The sequence below is a fragment of the Narcine bancroftii genome, chromosome 9 (assembly GCF_036971445.1).
Source record: "Narcine bancroftii isolate sNarBan1 chromosome 9, sNarBan1.hap1, whole genome shotgun sequence".
NCBI classification, from domain to species: Eukaryota; Metazoa; Chordata; class Chondrichthyes; order Torpediniformes; family Narcinidae; genus Narcine; species Narcine bancroftii.
Genome location: NC_091477.1, coordinates 72,175,824 through 72,203,783, shown reverse-complemented (window position 1 = coordinate 72,203,783; position 27,960 = coordinate 72,175,824). Strand labels below are relative to the sequence as shown.

General features: G+C 38.0%; 1 protein-coding gene across 4 annotated transcripts; it reads right to left on the bottom strand.

Moving 5' to 3' along the window:
• Positions 1–73: 73 nt before the first annotated feature.
• Positions 74–27,584, bottom strand: ing5a (inhibitor of growth family, member 5a). 4 transcript variants are annotated; one of them, XM_069896442.1, is made up of 8 exons: positions 27,484–27,584; positions 24,540–24,611; positions 17,016–17,182; positions 12,145–12,256; positions 10,092–10,188; positions 7,188–7,323; positions 5,695–5,756; positions 74–4,847 (listed from the first exon to the last, which is right to left on the bottom strand). In XM_069896442.1, exons 1-8 carry the CDS (start codon positions 27,518–27,520, stop codon positions 4,808–4,810), a joined length of 723 nt encoding a protein of 240 aa, XP_069752543.1. In that variant the 5' UTR covers positions 27,521–27,584; the 3' UTR covers positions 74–4,807. The 4 variants fall into 4 exon arrangements, with proteins under 4 accessions (XP_069752543.1, XP_069752546.1, XP_069752545.1 ...); XM_069896445.1 differs by having other exon boundaries at positions 27,399–27,537; XM_069896444.1 differs by lacking the exon at positions 27,484–27,584 and adding an exon at positions 26,708–27,266.
• Positions 27,585–27,960: the final 376 nt, after the last annotated feature.

Sequence of the window (27,960 nt, the reverse complement as noted above, 5' to 3'; positions counted from 1 at the left end):
AACATTAAACACATACCTTAAGATGCTGCATCTGCATTATTCATAGGTTACTGCAGTTATATTTGAAAGACAATACATTTTCCAAAAATACTTTATTTTGACATTACATCTAAAAATACAAATATACATAACTTTTTTTAAAAAATGGTGCACAATCAATTTTTATGTAATCCACACAGAACAAGATAGGCATTTTGAGCAACTACAGAATATGGAACATCAGCATTGGTAGGATCAGATCAGCTGAGCTGTTTTATGAACTAATGGCTTTGCCCATTTTATTTTAAAAGAGACCAGATGCCAAAAATGAAGATGACCCTTCTCTCAAATAAACTGATATGGAGAGAAAATAATTGACCACCACCAAAGCTCATGAATCAGTCAGCAATCAGTCTCTTGCTGGCTAGTCTCATAATGCAATCTTCATGCAAAAGCATTTTCCTCAAAAGTAGGTACTCTTTAGTTATCTAAAAGCGCATCAAACACAGATAAAGTTATATCAGCAAATTTGTTTTCAAAACAGTCTTTTGCTACAAACTAGATAGATTATAAAGAGTTTGTGAATAATCTTTTTACTACTTAAAGTGCTTTTTAGACATCTGTCAAAATGTTTATTTCATATTTATTTTACAAATTTTCTCTAACGATTTTCTTCCCCTTTACAGAATTTTTAGCTCTACATGAGAAGTCTCGTACAGGTAAGATAGTATATTATAGACTGACATTGTTGTCTTGTTTTTTTATTTTATGTAAACATGTAGCCTCAATCTAACAGCAGTAGGTTTATAAAAAGTTCTCTTTATTGAATGGTTAGCTGATTACATTATTGAGTGCACTTGACAAAGGAAAGGTTAAAGGGTAGATTATTAAACCATGCTTTTTTCACTTTTCATTAGAGATCAAGATCAAATATGGATTTAAAGCAGGTATAATTTAATCAAATAGGGAATTTGGGTTTTTTTTAAAAATCCCCAAAGAGTGGTAAGAATGAGGAACCACCATCAAAGCATATGATGTGCATTAGGAGAAGCACAAGGTGAGGAAATACAAGGAATGGCCTGAGAACAGCATGGGCTGATTGTGCTGTGTACCTTCACTAATTCTGTGACTCTAAAGCAAGTGCAATTACTGGGTATAAAGTTCTGAAATTAACTACTATAAAAAAAGTTGTAAGAACTGCAATAATTTCTTACAAGATTAATTTCTTTTCAAATAGAAAGGGAGAAACAACAGATTTTAAAAATGAACTGCACCCAAGCATAACTCTGCAACTTCATCCAAGCAATGAACTCTCATAAGACATTTTGTCCTCCAAACAAATGCTTGTTGAAATCTAATTTTCTGCCAGATTCAATTGAATTAGACCATGGCTCTCTATAAATCACCAAAAGAAAGATTTGGGGTTGTTCAATTTTTTTTAAAATTTTCCTTTACACCTTCTGGCTTGCTAACATTTCTGTACATGGGTAAGACAGGCCCATCACAACACGAGAACTATTAAAAACGAGTAAAAACACAATGCTGGAAAAATGCAGCAGGTCAAAGCGTGTACTTTATATAACATAAAGATACATAACATTTTGGGCTTGATCCCTTCATCAAGGTATGAGCAAAATATAGATAATTTGTTTGGGGGCCAGTCTACATTTTGTCATACCTTGATGAAGGGCTCAAGCCTGAAACGTTGGTTATGTATCTTTGTTATATATAAGGCACACACTTTGACCTGTCGAGTTTCTCCAGCATTGTGTTTTTAATTCAATCGTAGTGACTTTCATATTTTACTAATGAACAATGAGTCCGTTTACCACCCAAATATTTTTTGATTGTGATATCTGCAAAAAGATTGATGCATCCTGTTCTTTGTCTTATCGTTCACTTGTACAAATCTTCTTAATAATCGGATTGATTCCCTGTTGTCCCCTCCCTCTCTAACAAAGCATCATTAGAATCAATGTTTCACCATTTGTACGTTTTGCTACATCAAATACAATGTTCAATATATTTCATCAGTGGTTAGCTTCACAATGTGGTTTTAGATCAACATTGTTTACAGTAGTAATTAATAAAATCCAAAGCAGGAAGTACATCACGAGTATTTATGAAATCATTAAAAATAATTGAGGTAAGAAATAACTATTTCACCTATCCATGTACATTCTACAAATTTATTGGAACCCAAATCAAAATATAATCATATTTTAAATCACTCAATTATTTCTTTTCCTTACAGTACATTTCTAAGTGTAGATCATCCAACCTTTTTATATCATCACTTGAAACCAAGTTCTTATTGATACCTATTCAATTTTCTCTTTATGGCTTCTAATATTACTTACTCTTCTTTGGCACATTTTCAAATACTATCAGTACCTGCTGTGTGTAAACATTCTCTGAAATAAATCACACACAAAACAAATTCTTTAGGCATACAATATTACTGTAGTCTTGGGTATTCATTCACATGTGATTAGATGGTTCTCTATTTGGGATCAAGTTGGTTTTCTCTTCTCAGCAGCATTTGTGCTCTGTTGACGAATATATGAAACTAACTTCACTACTGAAGAATGGAGCCATTAATAAGTCTGTTCAGTGTGAAGCTGATATCATTAACCTCTGGGATTGCAAGTTTTGGGCTAAATATATCGAACATTTCTTCCAACCAATTCAGAGTGTGCAGGATATTTAATAGGTTAGGAGTGTGTTGTAGTTCTGATCTTATACTACACATGAGCAGTTAAACAGGGCTTGCAGGCAGTAGAATCGATTCTTATTCAGGGAATCTCTTTCTTCATTGAACACTGTGCACAATGCTCAGGGACCAAGCCAAGTCTGAAAACTATGTGCTTCTAAGGTTATTTGCCTTCGGAAGATGATCAAAAGCAAGACCATTCCCCATTGCAGTCTTGATTACCTGACACCTAATGCAGGAAAGATCTGCATTACTATAATACACTGGTAATGACTGACTAGCTTGGACCTGAAGCAATTGAGATTTACAACTTCCTTAAACTAATTGGCTAATGGGAAGAGCAGGGGTGGCCAACCCTTTAATTTAGACATACAGGATGTTAACAGGCCATTTCGGCCCACGGGTTTGTGCCGCCCAATTAACCTACCCCCCCCCCCCCCCCACCCCCCCCGGTACATTCTCGTGCGCCAAAATGGCCTGTTTCTGTGCTGTATGTCTAAATTAAAAGGTTGGCCACCCCTGGGGTAGAGCATTCCAGCTAGAGGGGATTGGAGAGCTTGGTGGCCATTGGCCTGCACACAAGTGATTGTCCCATGACTTCAATCTTCTGTTCCAAAGCACCACTGACTTAAGGAGAGTCCCCCTCTAAAGGATAAAAATTGATCTATCATGTTTAGTAGGCAAACAGGAATTACATGTGCAGGTTTTTCAGATTAATTTCTAGATTCTTCTACGCTTGATAAGTTTCCACATTAAAAAGCTTTTGGCTGATCAAAAACAGAAACTATTAGGAGCGCAAGGTTATGTCCAATTGATCGACATATTAATCTTTCACTTGCAGGAAGCTTGAAATTACAAAATTATTTCACAAAATTCTGTAACATCTATAAATATATATTCCTCCAAGTTTAGAATGTCTAAACTTCACCGGTTACCCGAGAAGTTTGATCAGTTATTGACTATGCCAGCCACTTTACGTTACTGTTTATTCATGATGTTAAGACTGAGTTCATATTTATGTCTATATTTTATTTGGTTATAAAATCTTCCTTCAATACTGAATAGGCTAAGAATTATTTAAAATATTCAAAGATATATATCTATATATCTATCACAATGTACACATTGACAGCAGTGGTTTAAAACATCACATTCTTCAATATGGGCTCTTTGGTTTACAAATGATTTCAATGAGATACCTTTGAAAGTTTGTAAACCCTGCCACGTAACCCTTTCACTGGATATTCCTTTATGAAAGTATCAAATTGTTCTACAAACCACAATATTGCACAATAAATGGACATATCCATTTTTTTTAAAAAAACTTCTTTCGTCAAAGTATAATTTTTTCACTACCACAATCATATCATTTCAGAAATCAGTGCACTCCACTAGTGATCAAATCTCTGTTCATACCAATATTTGTGAGCTCATTTCCTTTTCTGAAGCAGCTTTACAATTAAGTAACATCAAATCCGCAGCAGTAGTTGCATTATTGTACATTCTGCACAACACTGCTAATGACGTGCAAATCTGGTGCCTTCCTGGGTCCAGAAAGAGCAATAGTTGCTTTGGTTATTGTGACCTTCATAATACAGACTTACAATCTTATTTCTTCTGTAGCAGAACAGAACTGTGTGCACCACACTTCAATATACTGGTATCCCTAGAGTGTAAGGGATCAAACTATTTCTTAAAGCCAATGCTTATTGCTGTCAGTTCAACGTGACAATTTCATAAAAGGTTTGATTATTTCTGCTAAAGTTCCCTTAAACAGGACTCCCTCTGTCTTTTCACATACCATTCCCACCAAGTTGTCCTTGGAATAAATCTCCAACCTCAAGATGGGGAACTACATGGTCCAAATTGTATATCCTAGCTTAGTTCAGCTGCAGAAGACTTCAGTCCAAAAAAGGGTCATTTTTACCTGGATAATAAATGTTGAAAACCCTCAATTGTTTTTATGAAACCAACTGTAGGAATGAAATGAATCAAAATATCTCGCCCCACTACCCCACCCCATAAAACCCTAGCAATAAATTTAGAGAAATAATATAAAATTGAAAAGTATGAATAAAAAGCACAAATGTGTCAGCAATTGAGCTGGATCTAGCTTCATTTTTTCTTCCTTTCTTGGGTACATCGTGGACAGAACCTGTAAACAAACAAGAAATCAGTCTACTATGTCAGTACTGAATTCCTTAGCATCTTCTCTACCCCCCCCCCCCTCAGCACCATTGAAATGTTGTCACCCACCTACACAAGGTGAAAAAAAAGGTGTTACATTTAGGAAAGTAAATAGCACCAGTTTTTACTGAAAGGAAGTTGGTGTAAAGAAATCTTGCTGCAATTGTAAGTGCTAAGTAAAGACTACATTGTGTTTCTGAGACCCTTTTTGAATGGTATGTCACAAAGGTTGTAAAAGAGCAATATAATTAAGATTTACTTGATTTTGATTCCTGGGGTAAGCAAGTTATTCTGTGAGGAAAGATAAAAATGGAATGGAACTATATTTTCACCTTCTGAGAATGAACTCATTGAAAAATACCAGATTATGAAAGGGTGTGAGAAGGTTATGATGCAAGTTTGTTATCCTGAGCTGGACAAACTAGAAACCAGGGTCGAGATAGGGATTCAGAAATTTAGGAGTTAAGTGTTGGAATTCTTTCACTCAGCATGACATGAATCTTTTGAATTTACCAACTCAGAGAGCTGTAGATACACCTTCAAAATGGTAATTGTTTGGTTTTACAATACACGTGTAGGGATTCAGACAGAACTTTGTGAATGGCATAAAATCTCAAAAGCCTGTATGGCTGGTTTCTACTTATGTTTTGAAGACCATTGCTGATAGTGTTTCATGCAACAGCTATGTATTTCAAACAGGATCAGTCTTATTATCAGGGAAAATCACTGTCAACTGCTCATTATAAAACATTTAATTGAAGACCTTCCCATTTTTGAGCAACCTGAGCAATATAATGCCAAGCAATTTGATTTACCATTTTCCTTTTGGTTTTGTTGCAAGGTCCACGCATGCAAAGTGAAACCACTCAATCGGGCACTGGCAGTAAGAAAACAAAAGAGATATTCATGATTCAATATAATATCTGCACATTTCTGCCAGAATAATTATTTAAATCTGTCTAAATAGCAAAGAGAGCAAAAAACCACTGCCATCCATTTCAAGTTGGTTACAGTTTGGAATTGAGAAACATCTAATCCTGAATCTTAAAATCCATCAAGAAGGAGGAGGGAGGGGGGGAGAAAACGACACTGTATATATTTGAAAGGAGAAATGTGTATATCTTGAATAATGTGATCTATAGTGTGAAAAATAAAAAAATTTTTTAAAAAAAGTGTATGTAGTCAGTTGTGTGAAGTCAGCCCAACATCAATGAAGCACACAATCAGCCGACATTATGGGGCCAACTGAAGTGACTGCAAACACTTTTCTTGATAGACAGAGAGACTGCAAGTCACCTCACAGGATATGGTTGCATCTAGCATTGAGAGCATCATATGCAAAAGGATCTGAATCCTTTGTTCTCATTCTTGGTTGAAGTCAGATACATCAAAAAGGGAAAAGAATCATTGGAATATCCTTACAAATGAGAAGAATGAGGGCACTGTGCATGAAAAAAATGGTTGTAATTTCTCCTTCCACCTAGTCTCCAGCAGATTGGCATAGCAACAGCAAGAACCTCCCAGTCGTCAAACGTTTTTATTCTACACATCACTGACATCTGTCCGTGGCCTCATTTACTGCCAAATTAGCGCCACACACGTTTGGGGAACAGCTTATGTTCCACTGCAGCAGTCTCCAATCAGAAGGCATCAACATCAACTTCTTCAATTTCTGTTTACCCTACACCCGGTTTCTTTCTTTCCCACATTCCTGTCAACCTTCCTTCACCACTCCATCCGCTTCCCTCTCCGTCTTATCCCTCTGCTATCTCCCCATATCACTTCTCAGCTTCTCTCTTCCACCCTCCCACCTGATTCCATCAATTACCACTTGCCTGTTAGCCTCGGCTCCTCCCCCTTCCCCCACCTTTATATTCATCTATCAAAATTCCTGATGAAGGGCCCAGGCTCAAAATGTTGACTGCCTTTTATTCCTGTGGAGGTTACATGATGTGCTGAGTTTCTCCAGCACTTTTGTCTATTGCGATAGCAGGTGGTAAAATTTTAAAACTAAGGGTTTTTTTTTGTTTTTGAAGCGACATCAAGGGATCTCAGAATTGCAAACGGAGACTTATTGTATAAACAAAGACAGCTTGAACAAATCATTAGGGTTATCGTAGTCTAGCAACTGCTGAAAGGAGAGAGATGTGGATTTCTTGCAATCTCATCTGTGCTCCAAACAAAGACTTTGGTTTAACAAGTTTGATTCTCTACAACCAAATTGATAAGCATAAGAAACAGTATCATTAACAAAAGTTGTTTTAATAAGTATTGGCAATATCAAATAAAATTTAAAATCTGGACTTACATCTGGGTTATCACAGCCAATCATTTCTCCATAAGAAACCTGGTGACACAAGCAATAGGTGGGTTCATTGGGGTCAACTGGCATGTCCAAAACATCAGATGGATGCATTTTCAAAATGGAGTCAGAGTATTCAGTCCTGGAAAAGGAAAAATTAAATTAAGCAACTCGGCTTTGTTCAAAATTGATTTGAATTATATTTTTATTTTAACATTCCTGAAAATAAAATTTAGGTCTGACTAAATATTAAATTCAGTATTATTAGTCACTTCTGTAACACTACTACAATCTGAAGGTGACATTACCACTTAAATTCAAGATATGGAGAGAAAGAGCAAATATATAGGCCCTTTGGTCTACTGAATCTATTCTAGACATGAAGCACCCATTTGGCACTAACCCTATTTCAATTATTCATTAATGGAAATTTACAATGGCCCATTTACCTACCAACCTCATGCTTTTGGAATATGGGAGGAGACACATGCAGTGGCATGGAAAATGGATGTGAGTGAGGAAGTGATTCTACCAGCCACGCAACTGTACTGCCCCCAGTGATCAGGTGACACAGCATTTGGAATAGAACCACAGTATGTGAACTGCTAATACAGTGATCTTACAGATGCTGCTGTTGCAATGTCTAGGGAATAGTGTCTATATTAACAAAACTGTGGATGTTTTTTGGGCATTTGACCATTATAGTAGTTTGCCTACCACAAAGTTACTGCATAAAACCATAGCTTTATAGCATGGAAAAGGGGCTCAACTTGTTCATGCAATCAAGCTGTGTACCCAAGCTAGTCCCATTTGGTCCATATCCCTTTAAACTCTGTACCCATCCAAATGTCTTTTAAACATAACTGTCCCTGTCTCCATCAAATCATCTGGCAGCTTGTTCCATACACCCATCACCCTGTGCGTGTGGAAAAAGTGCCCCTCAGGTCCCTTCTAGATCTTTCTGTCTTACCTGAAATCTATGTCCTCTGGCTTTAGATTTTCCTACCTTGAGAAAAAAAGACTTATTATTTACCTTATGTATACCCCTGATGATTTTGGAAACCTTTATAAGGTCCCTCTGTTAATTCCTACACACCAGAGAGAAAAGTCCCAATCTATCCAGCCACACTTGGTAACATTCTTGTGGATACTCAAAAAGTGCTGGAACAATTCAACAGGTTACACTGTATACATAGGAAGTAAAAGGCAAACAACAATTTTGACCTAAGCCCTTCATTATAAAGATTTCACAGTAAGATTTATGCATTTCAGAATCAGAATTTATTGTCCTGAGCAAGTCATGAAATTTGGTGTTTGTAGCAGCATCAAAGTGTAAACATTTATATTATGAACTCTCTTACAACACTAAAATATTTTAAAAAAATTTTAATATCTAAATAGTAGTGCACAAGAAGTAAGGCGGTGTCTTTGGTTCATTGATCATTAGGAATCTGATGGCAGCAGGGAAGAAGCTGTCCTTGTGCCACTGAGTGCTTGTCTTTAGGCTCCTGGACCTCCTTCCCAATGGAGCAGAGTGAAGAGGGCATGGTGGGGGTCTTTGAGGATAGAGGCTGCTTTTTTAAGACACCGCCTCATGTAGATGTCCTTGATGGAGTGAAGTCTGGTCCCTGTGATGTTGCAGGTAGTTAACAACCCTTTTGAGTTTTTCATCCTGAGATTTGCTGCCTCCATTCCAGACAGTGATGCAACCAGCCAGAATGCTCTCCATGGAACACCTGTAGAAGTTCTTGGTGACATACCGAATCTCCGCAAGCACCTCACAAAGTATAGCTGCTGACGGGTCTTTGTGAATGCATCGACGTGGAGGCTCCAGGACAGATCCTCGGAGATGTTGTCACCCAGAAATTTGAGATCTGACCCTCTCCACTACTGAGCCCTTGATGACACTGAAATCAACAGTACTCTGCAATTTTTCACGGAATAATATCTGATCTAGTATACTCCCTCCCAAAGTGGATGACCTCATAGTAGGATTATCTAAGCCTGGAGAACATCCATCTAAGATGGCTCAGTAAAATATTGCAAATCCTCTGACAGGATTGAAGAACCAATGTTAGCGTCCTCTCCCTGGCCAACATCCTCAAATTCTCAGATATGTTCATGGAAAACCTGCTCCAGTAGTCAGATCCACACACAGGGCTCACGATGTCTGACATGGTAAACAATGTTTTAGAGCCAGAGAAAATAATGCAAGCATTTCCTCAAAATCTCTTTGGCATCCTTACCAACTTGTGCTATTCCGTTGCCCATCACCAATCAGGAAAGGTCTTAAGCACATCACGACTCATATGGAGGCATGCATATAAAATAGCCCAATCAAGTTCAATGTGCTCTTCCTGTGACAGACACTGAAGATCCTGCACAGACCTCATAGCTCATCTTAAGGATCTTCCTAACCAATAACTCTATTGCCTCTCTGAGAATGTGTCTGGAATGTGTTAACAACATCATGGATTGGTTCAGCTGATATGGTATTATAAGTGTACACAATTCAATGAACCAGGTCATTTGGTACATTAATAAAATTACTGAATATTATTCTGAGCCCATTATAGCCTAATGGATATTGTTTATTCTGAATCACAGAAAGAACAACCTCCTTCAATATAAACATTTGTTCAGTCTGAGGGACTGATTGGAAGAGAGTCAAATGTATCAAAGGCTCAAGAAATATCTCATTACAAATGCAGACAATATAAACTGATGACTTCCATTTTGTCTTTGATACAAGAGTATGTAAGACCAGAGGTATTTAAAATTCATATATCTCCCATAAATCAGTGAACTTCAACCTCTCTAAGAGCTCAGAGAATGAGGGAGAGGGCAGTTAGTTTTTTGTGAATTAAACATGAAAATCAACAACAGCACTGCGTATTGTGTGCAACCTACCCTGTTTTTTTTTGCTTCTTCTTCTTTGGAACTTCCTCATCAGCTCCCCGTCTGCCACGGCCTCTAGACCCCCTCTTGTCTTTCTGCCCCCTGCCTTCTAAGTGGAGAAAGATTTATAGATAAGTGGGCTGATTATGTAGCATTGTGCTAGTAAGAAACTCACCAGCACCAGCTTAGACAGATTCGAATTTCCCTTCTGCCCTCTTTATTGAGGAAAATATTTCCCTTCTATTCGTGAAGGTTCATCCCTAAACCAAGAGGAAAGGGATTCAAGTATCACTTTATCTTTCTTACCAATTCAAGTAGAGCTCTCAAAAGTCATGCCAACTCAGCATTTGTTCACAAACTTAAAACTTTCAATGTTGATTTATTTTGGGAGTTGCAAAAAGACAAAGGCATAAAAGTGTAACTACGAGATCGGTGATAAAATCACAAAGTTCAGAAGCCAAACAGTGAATTTCATCAAATGAAGTTCAGGAAGCTTTCTCTAAAAATAAATAATAACCCTGTACCCTTAGTTTACTTAATTAGCTACCCTCATTTCCATGCTTCAATGCTCGATATGGTAATATACAATGGCGTTAAAAAAAGAGTTGCACGAGATGCAAATTTCTAGTAAATTTTGACAGCTGTTTGGAATATTCACTCACAGAAAATTAATGTATGACCTTTCACAACTAAACAAGTTTAAAAAACATGTTTAAAAGCTCTCCAAAAAGTTGTGGTCAATTGATAATTTCAAAAGCAATGGCTGTTTTATAAACTAAATTGAATTAATAATCACATCCCAAAGAATACCGACAAATAATATTGAATCCTGCAGGCCAGGAAACTAATAGATTTAACATTATTGGACAATGAACCAAAGAAAGCTATAGATATAGCTTGTTGGATGCAAGTTGATGCTTAGGTATCCCACCGCCTGCAAGATGCCCTCCAAGTTGCAAATCAATTTTAAGTTTGGATTAATTTAATTCATTAAGAGTAACAGATACTGGGAGTTTGAAGCCACTCAATTGAGATTAGTTTTGATAAACTTCTTTGTAAGACCATCTTCAAATTGCTGGATTCCCCTTTCCATCCTTGAGATTAAACTAAATCAGTGGTTTCAATCTTCTCTTTCCACTCACATACCACTTTAAGTAACCCCTATGCCATAGGTGCTCTGTGTTTAGGAAGGGATTACTTAAGGTGGTATGTGGGTGGAAAGAAAAAGTTTGAAAACCGCTGTTTTAATTGTACCTAATTGACTTGTTATATGCACAGTTTCATAACTCCAAAGGAAATGGGCCAATAACAATTTTTCTCAAGCAAAATATTTCACTAACAATTGCATCTAGAGCAGTGGTTCTCAACCTTCCCCCCCCCCCCCACTCACATATCACTTTACGTAATCCCTTACTAATCACAGAGCACCTATGGCCTAGGGATTACTTAAGGAAGTATGTGAGTAGAAAATAAAAGTTTGAAAACCACTGAACTAAACCAAGTAATTTGGAAATAGATTGTCAGGCCTTCACTTTTATTGGATCTAAATCCTGTAACTCCCTACCAAACAACACTGAAATACCTCCAGAATGAATGTAGCAAATCAAACTGGCAGTTCACCACCATCTTCTTAGGACAATTAGCACTGGTCAGTATTGCCCAGGTCATGAAAATGGTTATTAAAAAAAGAGCCAGGGAAGGGGTAATGGGGTGTAAAGCAGCAAGATATGTTAAGGGAAAGTGGCGGGAATGGTTATATGACAACTCAAAAAAGGCAATGAGACAAGAAACAAAATAAAAACAACGATAATTACACAACAGCAGAATCATTACTTCTGTCTGAATAGGAATAGAATTTAAGGAGAGACTTTGGTAGAAGAATTTTAAAGTTTATGAAACCGGGGCATATTAGGAATTAAGATACAAACAGTCATAATCTAATTGAGAAACACAACTAGATTTGAAGGACTGAATGGGCTCCTCCTATTTCTGTGCACACAATGAATACTTTGGTTTCAATGTGAAAATAGTTGTATGCAGCAAACCAACTACTAGCATTACTTACTCTTACTACCTCTCCCTCCCGAGTTCTCATAGTCACTGGCTTCCAACTTTTCATTCAGATCAGCTTCAAACCTGGCCAGTTCAGCATCCAGACGCCTAATGTGTTTATCAACCTGCAATAATACACAAATTAATTCCAACAGCTGCAAGACAACTGAAGTGTTCAGATATTCAAATATGCATCCTTGTGTCAATGCACAGACAAAAAGAGCTAAAGACAATATAATCTGGGAAGAGGTTGGGAACACCAAAAGGTTTGGACACTCAGTTCTTGGCCCAACAGTATTCCTCACACGTTACTGCACAGGACATTCTTGGATTGAAAATTAAACATCGTTGATTCATTGTAAAGTATTAATGCTCCCTTTTCAGGCAGACATAAGTGGCATAGTTTTGACACTCCCTTTTTATCATGCAGGGGTGGCACAGTTGGTGCCGTGGTTAGCATCACGCCTTTACAGCAGCAATTGGGACCGGGGTTTGAATCTCCTGTTTGTATGTTCTGCATGTCTGCATGAGTTTTCCCCGGGGGTTCTAGTTCTAATTTCCTCCCACCTTTCAAGACATACCAAGACTGTAGGTTAATGGGGTGTAAATTGGGCGGCATGGACACATGGGGTGAAATGGCCTGTTTCCGTGCTGTATGTCTACATTTAAAAAAAGGAATCATTTTGTCATGCCACCTATGCTTTTAAACTATCCTGAGCATTGAAAAGGTGATACAATTTTGAAAGTGTTGAGACAACAGAAAGTAAATGCATAAAGATGGGGTAAATAACTGCTGTTTTACTTTGCAACAGAAACATCAGTGTCGAGATAACTTGTTGTATATTTTTCTCCAGGATCCAGTCTTCTTGGGATACTTTTACTATTTCCAAACAATTTAACAGTGTTAATTCAATCTTTAGCTGCAAAATATCTAACTATCCACTGTCCCCTCCTGGCCACATGTTAGCTGATAACTTTATTGATCATCTGAACACAGATATCGTATCTCTCCTAAAAGCTGACAACATAATGCCTTTACATCCATCCTTGTAAACTATCATTGACCATCTCCCATACTATTTCAATCTAAATTCATACCCATCTTCTTTGAACTATCTGAATCGCTAATCAACTTTAAGCCACCTTGTGCAAGACCAAATAAGTCTTACCAAAATTAGCAATAAGGCTGTATGTGATCCTCTCAATGATCTATGAATCTCCTCAATTTTGTTTTGTGACTCCATAGCATTCCTGGCTTCAAATGGGTGGGACCGAGGTCACCTGATTCCACGTTTATCCAATTAAAGCATATCACCTGCAATAGATTCCCTTCCCACACCTATCTTACCTCTGAAGCCCATCAAAGTTCAGATTTCCTGCATCCCACCCTTTTATTTCTCATTTGTAGCTCTTCTTTAAACATAATCTTAAAAAAAAAATCACAGTATCCATTCACAAATGCATTCTGAAGACATTCAGTTCGACTTTATGACTATCCACTGCACATAAAAGATTGGACTGTTTGTCTAACATACACTACTGGAAGAGCAGATATTTTCCAGTTACAAAAAAAATGACAACTTCCATTCCTTAAGTCATTCCCTATCCCTCTCCTCAGCAACCATCTGAAATTGAAACATGTTGATTGCCAATCAACATATGCCATATTTTGCCATATCCTATTCCACAATATCACCAATTGCACTATTGCACCTCCTTGTTTGAACAAGAGGTCAAACAAAACTCTGCTGCTTGCACTCTGCCCCATTTTACCCCTTACCTCCATGCTTGCTGAACTGAATTAGTTTTGCTTGAACAATTTGCTTCTGAAATTCTTATCATCCTGTCCCTTTCATATCTTTCCAAGATGGTGTTCCTCCACATTTCTGTAATTTTCTCCAGCCCTCTATTACTCCTTGAGATACAAATTCTGGCCTCTTGATCGCACCTGAATTTTATCACTCACACTGGTGATTATTGGGTTTTTAGTCACCAATGCCCCACTTCTCTCCACTTCTTTTTCTTTTATAAGATGCTCCATAACACCTACAAAGTGCTCTGTATTTATGTGTGGTTTAGTTTGTTAATATTACATTCATGAAATCTACATTTATATTTTTGGTTTTATGTCATGTCTGCTAGAGAAAATGCCACATATAGACCTCATATTAAGGAAGCATTCCTTAAATTTTTGCAGCAGTACATGTTCCATGATTCAAATCATTGGGCCATCAAGCCCACTCCTTTCAAAGATCTTGCAGATGGCAGCTATTTACGGTAAAACTCCGATAATCCAGCACCCTCAGGACTTTGATGGTGCTGGACAAGAGGATTTTGTTGACCACTATATGTTATACCAACACACTTTTATTTTACTTTTTTAAAACATGTTACACAGTAGCATAATATTCGTAAGTCAGTAATACAGTAAATACATGTACTTTACCTAATCTAAAGTGGATTACATAATATTGTAATACTGTACTGATTTGCAGTAATAATAGTAAAGCAATAAATTCCAATTCATTGTACAGTTCCACAGTTTACTCACCAATATTGTAGAGATTACTTGAGAAGTTATCCATGGCAGCATACCAGTGTGAAACTTATTTAACAGCATTTAAAGAATAATGTATATTTTACTTATCCAATCACAACTTAACTTATTTTCACTTCACAAGGTACAGTGCTGTAATCATACATAAAAATACAAATTTTCAGTTCTGCTTAAGGGTACTGTAATTATAAAATAGGTAAAAATTGAATACTTCCTTAAAATTAAAAATTGCTTAGCTGCACTAATAATCATCAACCACAGTCAAATGGTCAACCGGGTTGTCTTCAATACTCAGTCTTAGGCTCAATATCAGAAACAATAATTAGATCTGGTGTAGAAGAAGTCGAAGTAGAAGGGCTACTGGGACTTGTCTTCTTGGCTGCCTTCTTGAACATGTCTCTGAGGTCTGCCTGCTTACTTGATGCTGCTTTTTTCTCATAGAAATTATTAAGTATAATGTGCAAGTTCATTACTTCTGCAGCACTGTATTGGCTGTTGTACTCAGCAAATTCCACAAACTTTGTGATAAATTCTGTGGCCTGATGCCAGGTATATCTTGTTCCTCTTTCCTGCCCCTCATCATTTTCTTCTTCTTCCATTACCTTGATTTTATTAAGATTAAAGCCCATGTCAATTATTTGTGCATCAGTCACAATTTCAACTACTTCTGGGTCCCCATCTTCGTCAAACCATTCCTCCATTTCTTCTTCTGTAAGTTTGCTGACAGGATTCTCAATAGGAGCATCTTCCATTATTTTCAAAATGTCCCTGAGACCTGTTTGTCTGGCACTGATTCCCTCAAACTCGTCTTCTAAAGAATATTCCCCAAATTTTACACTTGGCCATATTTTCCTCCATGATCTTTGTAAGATTAGACTTGTGACATCCTTCCATGCTAAAGCAGCAGCATAAATAGCATCTTTAAGATTAAATGAAGCTTGAAAATCTTGTATGATACAATTAGAATTCAGCAATTTGCGAATGAAAGATCCTTTATAAGCAGTTTTGAATTTCTGAATCACTCCCTGATCCATTGGTTGGATCAGTGCTGTGACAGTGGCAGGCAGATACTCGGCAGAAATATTCCCACAAACAAGTTCTGAAGCAGGATGGTGTGCCTTACAATTATCAAGTAGAAGAATAGCTGTGCTATCTTCAGGCAAACCCAGCCTTTTAAAATTTTCTTTGACCTCTGGAACAAAATGATGAAAAAACCACTCTTTGAAGAGCTCCATTGACATCCGGGCATTTTCTTGTGCATCATAGATAACAGGTAAACAAGGGATACCGTTGAAAGCCCTAGACTTCTTGTATTTACCAACAACAAAGAGTTTCAGTTTATGTCTACCAGAAGCATTACCACAAACAAGAACAGTAATCCTGTCCTTATTTAATTTAAAACCCTGAGCACATTTTTCACCTTCGCCAGCTAACATACTGTTTGGCAAACAGCGCCACAATAGCCCTGTCTCATCCGCATTGTAAACTTGATCAGGCGTCAATTTATGCTTCTGAATTAAAGCCTTAAAAAATGCACCAAAGTCCTCAGCAAATGCATGATTAGCTGATTTGCACTCTCCTGCAATAGACAGCTTACGGATACCATGACGATCTTTAAAGTTACGTAGCCACCCTTCAGAAAATGCACATTGCTCAGTAAGCTTCATTTCATGATGAAAGTCTTTTGCTTTTTCAATGAGCATAGGTCCAGTTATTGACTTCCCTTCAGATCGCTTTGCAAGAAACCACTTGTACAAAGCAGAATCTAACTGAGACAACTTTGGTTTTTTCAAGGTATGCCGTGCATCAATTCCTTTAGTGGTATCAGATTCAGCAAGAAATAACAGCAATTCACCCTTCCGTTTCTTGATGTCATATATTGTAGATGATCCAATGTTGTATTCCCTCATGATATCATGACGGTTCTCACCTTCCTCAAGCCGCTTTATGATCTCCAATTTCTGATGTATTGTCAGAGTTACATGCTTCCTTTTCACACTTCTACCATCTCTACCATCTTTACTCATTTTAGAATCCATTAGGAACTGAGGTTGGCTTGAAAACATTACATATGGTGTAAACTAAACAACACTTGGCAATTCACTTTTCATTCAGCAGCGCTGAAAATGGCGAAACACACCAGGAAAGACTCATTCAGTTACTGATGCTAATGAGCAAGTCAGATGCCGAATAATCAGGACTTCCGAACAATTGGATACTGGATTATCAGAGTTTTACTTTATGTTTTGCGAGAAAGTCCTGCCTTTTAACTCCGAACCAAATATGAATGCACCTTAGAGTTCCCTGCAGTCCAATATACCACCCACCATTTCATATGTCTCCATTGCTAGCTGCACTTTGTCATCACTATATTCTCTGCATTTATTGTAGGCTAGCTGAATCTTCTTGAGATGATCTGCTCGTTGATCCGAAGAAAGGCTCTTGACATTTGAAATATATTCAGTTGCCAATTTGTCGATCTCTACCTTTTTATCTGTAAACAGCAAGCAATGTAATTAGGCAGATTCAGGAAAGTTAACATGGGTTTCAAGTAAACCAGCTTTACCCCTTCCTCTATATCCCGATACTCCTTCCCTAAGCAATAATTTCAGTGCTCTCAATCTAAATTTTTGCCCTCAAAATATCAGCTATAATAAAAATTTTCAATATTATTACTTGCCCTCTTTCAAAATGTATATACCCTGATGGGCTCATTTCCACATAGTTTGATGTCCAAAGAATCATTCCTAAATATGCCGATAATGGCCCTGGGGAAGCACCACAATTGAGCTTAAATTCAAACAGATTTCAATAACCACAACAGAGCAACACCAATGAGCAGAAACTCTGACTTACCAGTGACCCTAAACCCTTCCAGACTCAGTGGTACTAAAGTCCACTGATGTATTTCCTTTATACTTGTGCAAAATAAGATAGAATGCTATGAATCAAATGAATGTGGATGGACTACTTATCCTTGAAATACAAAAACTAGAAACCAAAAAAAGGAAGAAAGTGTGGGAAAAATGTGCAATCACTTTTTCTTTTAAGCCCAGATAATTGTTTAAACTAATAAATCAGACAATAACCAAAGTTCTTTTCCAACATTAGATCTGTTATTTGCAATTTGATAACATTTAATTCTGATTTGCTACAATTGGATAAAATTAGCATTCTCTACATGTGCTTCAGAAAAAAAAATCTAATCTATTGGTCCTGCTCTCAATTTGTACAAACTTTCAAAATATATACCAAAGAATTCATTTATATTAATTCATCTCCAATGAGCCTTTAACATCATCCCGTCCCTTTGTCCACAGATACACTGACTAAACCTTTTAGCAAAATTTCATTGGCATTTGTTAAAAGGATGAAATATCAAAATCACTGTACACTAATATATATGCTTAACTCCCCTCCCACCATATTTCCAGACAGTGACCATGGGAAATATTCAGAGAGAATAAAGATGGGAAAATAGGTAAGATTGAAGGATGATCCTAATGGAAGAAACATTCAGGGTATAATGGTAGAATATGGGGCCTGTAAAGTGTTAACAAGTGCAGCCCAGATAGAATTATTTTTCAAGAATTAATCAAAAAGCAAGACTCAATCTTTAATCTTTAACAAATTTGTAGTCTTAAAGTTCCTTTGGTAGAAACAGGAATTCAGATGTGACCAAGAGTTCACCAGTAGCAATGCTGACATACCATAGAACAGGGTGGCCATTTTTAAGTGGCACAGAGTGAATTTTTAAAATAAAATAGAATCTGACCCATTAGAACAATAAATTGCACTATATGTACATTGCACTTCTTTGTTTCAACACTAGATGTTACAACTATTTTGAACATCTATCAGACCAACTGTTGCAATGTTACTCATCGATGAAAACATCTACTTCAGTTGATTAAACATAGCGGAATCAAAAAGATGGAAAATAGCAAGAGAGTACTGAAAATTTCAGACATGGTGGGAAAATGAATAGCTTTTCACAGAAGGCATGAGAAAGTGTGTTTGATTTGCAAGGAATCTGTTAACTTTAATAGCCTATCTATAGATTTACACATTGCATCATAATCATTAAGGTGGACACTTGGTCCATGAACTGTTTTCCCTGAGAGTTGTGGAGGAATGTTGGAGATTGCCTTGTCTCTTTCTTGATCATTTTTCCTGTTCTTATTTTGCACCAGGCTTTATATTTTGCACTGCTTTTTGATTGAGAATTTTAATGAGTTTTATTGTATTCATTTAAATTAAATTTAAGAGCAGCAGATAAAGAAATTTCTACTGTAATTTGTGACATCAATTAACTACTATGTCAACAGTTAAACTGTTCAGCAGTGTTAGAGTTATTTTGATAGAATTTTTTTTAATGGCACAAATGTTTTCTGGTCTAAAAACACAATTTTCTTGCAGTGTAACTGATTGTAAACTGCCTGGTTTAATATTGTCTGGCACATGACTCTTGATATTTTTCTCTATGCGGCCTACAACCAAAAAGGTTTGGCCACCCCTGCCATAAAACTATCAACCTAATACATCATCACCCTAAATTTCCCCATATTCTTGAAAAAAGCTAACATCTCGATGAATTAATTGCCAAATTTAGGAACACCCTTGGATCCTGCCTACCATTACACCAAATTGTTAATATTTCCATATGCTCAATCTCACCAACCACCACGATAGATCTGAGATGAAATAAGAATGAATTAGCCAGTAATTTAATCAATAATTATTGTCCAATTTATGAATTTTGTAGTAAAAAGGACATTTCTTAGAAGTCTACAGAAAGAAATAGGAATGTTATTGGCTGACTTGGTTTGGTACTGAAAGATGAAAGACTGCAAATGCTGTGATATTAGTAAAAGCATACAAACGCTAGAGGAACTCAGCAAGTCTCAAAGTGTCCAATGTAACCAATGTTTCTGGCCAGAGTCCTCCTTCAAGGCATGCCGACATGTCTGTCCAGTGCCAACCCATTTCATTTCCCCATTCCATTCCCTTATTGGCATGTCTGTCCAAGGTCTGTCTCATGCACTGCCAGACTGAGACCATCTACAAATTGGAGGATCATCTCATCTTCTGTCAGGGCACCCTCTAACTGGATGGCATCACTGACTTCTCTGGTTTTCACCCCCCGCCTCCCTGCAAATTTCTTTACCCTGTTTCCTTTCCTCAGCACTCTCTTCCCTTTTCCCTCTGTCTCCTTTCACGTAGCCAAAATCAACTCTTGCCTTTCCTCTTATATCCAATTAACCTTTTGTCTGTTGGTCTGTTGTCCTCCCCCTCCCATTCTTTCCTTTTTCTTTCCCCAGCCTTTAATTTAGATGCCTGTCTTTTTTCACTCATACTTTGAAGGGCGCAGGCCCAAAACGTCACTAATATATCTTTACCTCCTATGGTGCCTGCAAGACCAGCTGAGTTCCTCCAGCATTTCTGTTTTGATGAGTAAAAAGTAGACTGGTGCCTGAATTAAAAGAAAGAGCAGGGGAGGAATATAGACTAACAGACAAAAGGTGTTAATTGGATATGGATAAGAGGACAAGAGAGAGGAAAGGTAATAATTGATTGGAGGAAAGGGGTGTTTGGCTCTGTGAAAGCAGAGCTGGGGGAAAGGATAGAGAGGGAAGAGAAAGACTGAGCAAGAGGAAAGAAGACATTGGGATAGAGGTGCTAACAAAAACCGAAGAAGTCAATGATGAGGCCATCTGGTTGGAGGGTGCCCATATGAGGTGCTGTCCTCCAGTTTGTAGGTGGTCTGTCATGTCAGAAAGTGAATAGCATAAAGAATTGAAATTGGTGGCCACTGGAAGATTACCGCTATTACAGCAGGCAGAGCTGAAGTGCTTAACAAAACGATCTCCCAGGCTTCATCCAGTCTCTCCAATGTACAATGTGAGTACAGATGTAGTAGATGACCCTTGCAGATTCACAAGTGAAGAGTTGCTTTACTTGGAAGGACTGTTTGGAGCCACAAGTAGTGGTGAAGGAGAAGGTATGAGTGTAAAAGAAGCACTTCCTGCAGTCACAGAAGTAGGTGCCAAGGAGGCAATTGGTGGGAAGAGAGGAGTGGACGAGAGAATCACAGAGGGAGCAATTCCTATGAAAGGCAGAGGGGAGGGGAGGTAAGATGTTTCTGATGGAGGCATCACGTAGTCAGTGTTGGGAATGGCGTTGGATGCAGAGGCTGGTTGGATGGTAAGTGAGGACAAGGGGATTCCTGTCCTTGCTGCACGTAGGGCTAGAGCGGGCCAAGGCAGATGTGTAGGTAATGAAGGATATGCGGGTGAGGACTGAGTCGATGGTGGCAGAGGGGAAGCCATATTTCTTGAGGAAGGATTATCTGACATGGAAGACCTTGTCTTGGGAGCAGAAAACACCATGCCCACCTTTTATGGATCTCCGGAAAGCAATTTTCTTCACACATCTAAAATTCTTGCAAATTGATATACCTCAAATCTCTGAGTTATTTACAAAAAAAAACTACCGAGTTATGCAAGTCAAACTCAAGGAATCAGGTGAATACATTTCCAAACATCTAAAGGGAATATTAAAATTATAATTCTAGCATGTGAAGTCAGCATGATCATTCACAAAAAAAATGTTGGTTTGTTAATGGTTCTAATACAATTACAAATCATAGTTTGGAGATTGCAGATGGTGGCAACTGAAACATACACTCTACTGGAGAAACTCAGAAGGTTGAGCAGTATCAGCAGGAGGAAAAGAATGGTCGACCTTTTGGGCTTGTTCCTTTCATCCCAATCTTTGGCATTATTTACTAAATATTATTTACATGTGTCAAAATGCCCTATTGGTCATGGTTTTAAGAAAACGTATTTGTGAGCCAAAGTCTCAATTTCATGCTGGTTCTACATCTGTGGTTCTCAACCTTTTTCTTTCCACTCACTACCACTGCTCTAGATCCAATTGTTACTGAAATATTTTCCTTGAGAAAAAATGTAATTGGCCCATTTCCTTTGGAGTTATGAAACCATGCATATAACGAGTCAATGAGGTACGATTAAAACCGTGGTTTTCGAACTTTCCACTCACATACCACCTTAAGCAATCCCTTACTAATCATAGAGCACCGATGGCATAGGGAATACTTAAGTGAGGGGAAAGAAAAAGATTGACCACTGATCTACATTGATAACCTGAAGAGACACAGACTTATAGGCTAAACTTGCAAAGCTACATCTGTACCTTAAATATTTATTAATGTTTCCTAGCATATGCAGAGCATGTTGGAGTATGTGTTTGAAAAAATATTAATCATCTATTCTGTCATATAAATGGAAAGTACGAAAAGTTCAAAAGGTAGCAGCCATAGATAAATAAAAGTAGCTAAGTCACCAAAGAGACAACTGATCACATTACTTAGGTTGAACAAGAAAAGCTTGTTGGACAATATCAGTTGAAAAATATGAGAAAATTATTTTCTAAACTGCTAAAATAATCTAGAAAATTAAGATCTATGAATAGAAGACCAAATACAGCTTGAGAGCAAAGCAGCTGAAAAGTAATTTTCCCAGACACCTCCATTTTAAAATATTTAGTTAAAATATGGTGCGAGACCTGTGGAGGCTCTAGACTGGAATGGGGATTATCACCAAGGGCACCTTTAAGACAGAATGAACTTATGAACCTTGAACAATAAAACTTTAGAAACCTGGTATCATAAGGGATACAATGTCTGGAGGTTATGAAAAAGGATTTTTCATGCCATTTGAACAACTGAAGAAGAAACATGACTTATCCAATAACACCTTTTTTTGTTACCTTCAGTTACGATCCTTCCTTAGGGCCAATTTAGATGCTGAAATTATTCTACTGGGACTCAATGAAAAGAAGAAACTACTCCATGAAGAAAATGTATATGTTTATTTCTAGAATGTATTTTTTATTGATGATAGTGAGAGCCCAAAGTCAGATTTACATAAATCTAAGGTGAAAAGGGAGTCAGACTTAGACACAACAATTGACGAGTAACTCTGGTCAGATTTATGTCAGGGAAATTTGTTGGCTACTATCAATGCCAGGCATAGATTGGTCCATTATAATATTTTCCATCAACTGTTCCTCACCCCACAGAAATTACACGAATATAAACCTGAATTATTAGAGATGCGTTTTCAGTGTGGTGTACAGGTTGGTTCCTTTTTACATTCTACCTGTTATGATCTTTGTGACACCCTAACCAAGATCACAGGAGTCACTTTCCCAGTAGACCCAGAGCTTTGTCTTCCGGGGAATATTACCACATTTGGTAGATCATTGACTAATTCTCAAATTAAATTCACATAGAAGTAGGATGGAAAAGGGAGAAGCTGTGGATGTTGTGTATTTGGATTTTCAAAAGGCCTTTGATAAGGTGCTGCATAAGAGGCTGCTTAATAAGATGAGAGCCCATGGAATTACAGGAAGAATATTAGATTGGATGGAGAATTGGCTAATAGACAAAAATCTAAGGGTGGGAATAAAGGGATCCTGTTCTGGCTGGTTGCTGGTGGTGGTCTTCAGGGGTCGGTGTTGGGCCCACTTCTTTTTACCATGTATGTTGATGATTTAGATTATGGAGTGAATGGTTTTGTGGCTAAGTTTAAAGATGACACCAAGAAATGTGGTGGAATAGGAAGTGTTAAAGAAACTGAAAGGTTGCAGAGACTTGGACAGCTTAGGAGAGTGGGCAAAGAAATGGCAGATGAAATACAATGTTGAGAAATGTACAGTTGTATATTTTGAAAGAGGAAATAAACAGGCAGATTATTATTTGGATGGGGAGAAAATTCAAAATGCAAAGGGGCTTGGGGATACTCGTGCAGGATAACCTAAAGGTTAACCACCTGGTTGGATCAGCAGTAAAGAAAGCGAATGCTATGTTGGCATTCATTTCAAAAAGAATAATGTAGAAGAGGTGTTGATGAGTCTCTATGGGGCACTGGTGAGACCTCATTTGGAGTACTGTGTGCAGTCTTGGGTCCCTTATCTTAGAAGACAATGTAATGATGTTGGAGAGAGTACAGAGATTTACCAGGATGATTCCTGGAATGCAAGGGCTAACATATGAGGAACATTTATCGGCTCTTGGACTGTATTCATTGGAGTATAGAAAAATGAGAGGGGATCTCGTAGAAACATTTCGAATGCTGAAAGGATTGGAGAGTAGAGGTGAATAAGATGTTTCCCTTGGTGGATGAATCCAGGACAAGAAAGTATCTAATTAATCAGGGTATCAAGGGATATGGGGAAAAAGCTGGAAATTGGAACTAGATACGAGAATGGTTTAGCTCAGGATGGAGTGGCAGAGCAGACTCGAGCCAAATGGCCTACTTCTTTTTCTTATGATCTACTCATGGATATAGGTGGTCTTCGGAGATGAATAGCTGCATCCCACTTGAAAGGGTCACATACAATCTCAGGAAGGGATACAACCCTCCTAAAAATCTGGCTGCCTTATTGAGAGCATATAGGTACTGCATTGGTGCCAACATAGAATTATGACTGCTACTGGCTAACCAGTAGACCTCTGTAAAGATTTTAACACTTTGCTATTTTTGTGTCTCCACATTTTACTGTATGCAGTGATAATGGGATCCTCATTTTTGTGTTTCTTTTTCTTCGTTCTTTCTGTTTAATAATCATATAGAGGGGTTCTCTTGATGTTTTGTTATTGGTATGATTATTGATTGTTAAATATATTTAAAATGATAAAATATTATCAAAAAAAGTAGTTTTCCAACTTTATGACAAAATCTGCAAGGGATTGATTCAGAGCAAAACAATACCCCAAGCCCAAGGCCCCGATTTTTCCACATATTTCTTAGTTATGCAGCTTGCACCTTCAGTTCTCTGATCCAAGTCCCGCATCAGATGGAAGATTCGCTGAAGCTCACAAGGAAGGTTTTCAATACCTGTCAGAAGAGAGAAGAATGTTTCCTTTTTAATTACAAGAACATTTTCAAATTATACACAATTCTATTATAACAACTATTCCAATACATAACTTTGTCATTTTACTCAATGCCATTCGAGAAAGCTAGTGATCAACGGATTTTTACATCTGTTTTGATGTAACCCAAAAGAATTAGAACATTGTGCAAGTGATACTCAAATCTTATTTAGAACTGTACATTGAATACAACATTTCAAGTGGAATAGAGCAATTGGAATGAAAGTCTAAACATATGGAACAGTTTCCATTTTAAGGAACAAACTGATTGAAATAGTTAATAAAGCCTTATAATGAAGAACATTTGTTGCATTTGCACCTTGAAGATTACAAACCAATTAACCACTCACAATCTTTCAATTATATTTCCCATTATTTCCTTTATAATTAACTAAATCTTCCCAAACCAGATCCACTACCCAGAATCTTCACTCACAATCCTCTCTGGTCTGCATTTACCTTGCTGAGATGCAGAGAGCCACTCCAGATTCCCTCAGCACTAATTACTATAACACCCTGTTACAGAATGCAGAGCAGGCACAAAGTTTTGTCTCCTGTCAAAGCTAGTGTGGCGTTTTCTTTACTATTTCTTTGATAAGTGGAAACATTTAAATCTATTCAAAGTAACGTGATTTTAAAAACCAGAAATACTTAAATGTTAATTAAAATCACATAAATGTATTTTTTAAAAATAACTAATTCATTCTTCTCCAGGTCAAAAACCACCCTTCAATGAATGGGATCTTTGATCCCACATCAGATGCGACCAAGCATTGGTCACTCAGTTGGTCCAATTACTTACCAAGCCCACTTAAGTTATGTGTTTATTAGTCCCAGTAGTTTCATATCCAATGTAGCTGAACAAATTCTCAACACCTCTCCTTCTACTCCATTTCTCCCACATTTTGACAGACTTTCTTTCTCATGCCTTGCGTGGCTGCCTCCTCCTGACGTGTGTAACCCATAATGGTGCAAGTTAATCTAATATAACCACAGATTCAATTTTTCCATCCCATATCTTGATTTTGCAGATGAGAACCCTTTTATTAACCCATTCTTGCATGCATTTGTAACATTCACTCTTGCACACATTATGTTTTAGATTCATCTGTAAAATTGCTGTATTTAGATTCTCCAATGCTTCTTTGTACAAGAGTTGTTTGGCTTCTGGAGATAGCAAAATGATTCTGTCTGTGCCATACATTTTATTGGACAGTATGAAAAAATTGGTTCTCATTATGGACTTTTTTTCCACTTCCTGTGGACCTTTGATTGTTTTACTGCAATATAAACATCCATCCACTTAACATTTTCCATCCTAAAAGCAAGCCAACTGACTTCATTAAAACTCAGTGAGCAAGATGAGAAGACTCAACGATGGTTTTCGATGAGCTGATGCCAACAGATCGACAAACTGAATGAAAACATGAGAAAGGTTGATCAAAATAATGCAGATGCTGTAAATCCAAGCTAAAAGCAGAAAATGCTGGAAATATTGAACAAATGTAGTTTGTCAAAATCTAGTTGAACAGCAGAGCAGGCTCAAAGGGTTATGTAGGTCATTTCGAGCTGGCTTGTATAACGCCAGTCAATAATTCCTGCTCAAAACTATATAGATCATTTACTTATTACTCCCATGCTCCAATAATTTTCAGCAGCCCTCTGCTCAGACTGTTGAAGATTAATGTCCAAAATCATTATGGCTCAACTACTGCACATTAATTCACTGTCTGAACAGCTATAGATATTTTTAAAATTTATCTATTTTGAGGACAGTGATATTACTTGACAACAACCCCCCCCCCTCCCCGACTTAAAATAATTGTCTTCAGAAAGTGATAGCACTGCACCACTTCTGGTGAAGGTATTTGCACAGCAACTTCAAGCTAGGACGCAACAGGATTTTGACAGTGAAGAATTGTGACATTTCCAAGTGAGCACAGAGTGCAACTTGGAGAGAAATTAGCAAATGGTGCTGCTCCACAATCCTTCTAGACAGTAGGAGTTGTATGTTTGGAAGGTGGACAAGTGTGTAAATTCAGGAAAAGTGCAATGTACCCATAATGAGTCACAGATGATGTACTATTTTGTTCCAAATCGTGGAGAGATTCTTGAGTATTTTTTTTGGAACTGCATCCAACCAGTCAAGTAGAGAGCATTCCATTATCCTCTCGAAGTGCCTGGGAGATGCTGGAAAAGTTTTGGGTGCAAAAGCCCGTTGTAGCAGAGTTCCCCAGCCTCTAACTCTCTTATAACCACGCCATTTACGTGGCTGCTCCAAATATGTTTACAGTCACTGGTGTTCCCATTAGGTCGACTGCGGAAATCTTCCGCTGGAGCTCCTGATCGCTTCGAGTGAACAAGCGGTGTCAGAATATAGTATAGTTCATAATGAAATGCTGACATAGGCGGCTACACTTTCAAGGGCCTGTCGCAAACTAAGTTGTTAGCAATTTTCAGCCTCCAGGGTGCGGGAGGAGGCATTCGCGCATGCGCAGTTCAGGCCAGCGACTGCCGGAAATTGTTGAACCATCTATAAAGAAAAGTTCATATTTCGACAGGAACAAGTGTTTGGTTTTTTGTTGTTGTTTGCAGGAATAACAGGCGATTGTCCCGCCGTGACTGTACTCAGCACGTCAGTCAGAGACGGGCCTCTGTCATTTTCCCCTCCCTCCCTCCCCTGCCCCCACCTCGGGCTCGAGTAACGTCGTCTGCAAGCGGAAGCACGCAGCTCGCCAGGGCCCATTACCCGGGGGATAAAGCGAACCATTCGCTTTAACAGATGCAGCGGTTGTCCGTGGTCTGGCGCCGGGTCAGCAGCCCGGGGTACTCACTGTCCAGGTAATGCTCCAGGTACATTGCTGTCGCCATCTTGTCATCGTTTTAGCCCGCCCGCATGCGCAGCATTGAGCATGCGCACCATCTGCCAACCAGCGGCCAGTTGCCAGGACAACAGCGCCCAATTCCAGACCAACAGCAGCTCGTCGAGGCCCAACAAGTAGGAGGTAAGTCATGGAGTCCATTAAACATGTTGGAGGAAAGAATGACCTTTTGACACCACACTCCTCAATGACCTTCACGTCAGCCTTCCCTTTCATTTATGCAATCAATTCATTTTAACCTACTTTGCTTTGATGAGCTATGTGGATGTGGTGATATGCCATTACACCACGAGGACACCAGGCGCCACCACCTGATGACCTTGTATATAAAGCCAACCGGAGCTAGTCTCTTCTATTCTGACCTAGGCTTGCACAGTGGCAAGACTGAGCTCTATCTTTCTATATATCTCTTTCTTTGGCTTGGCTTCG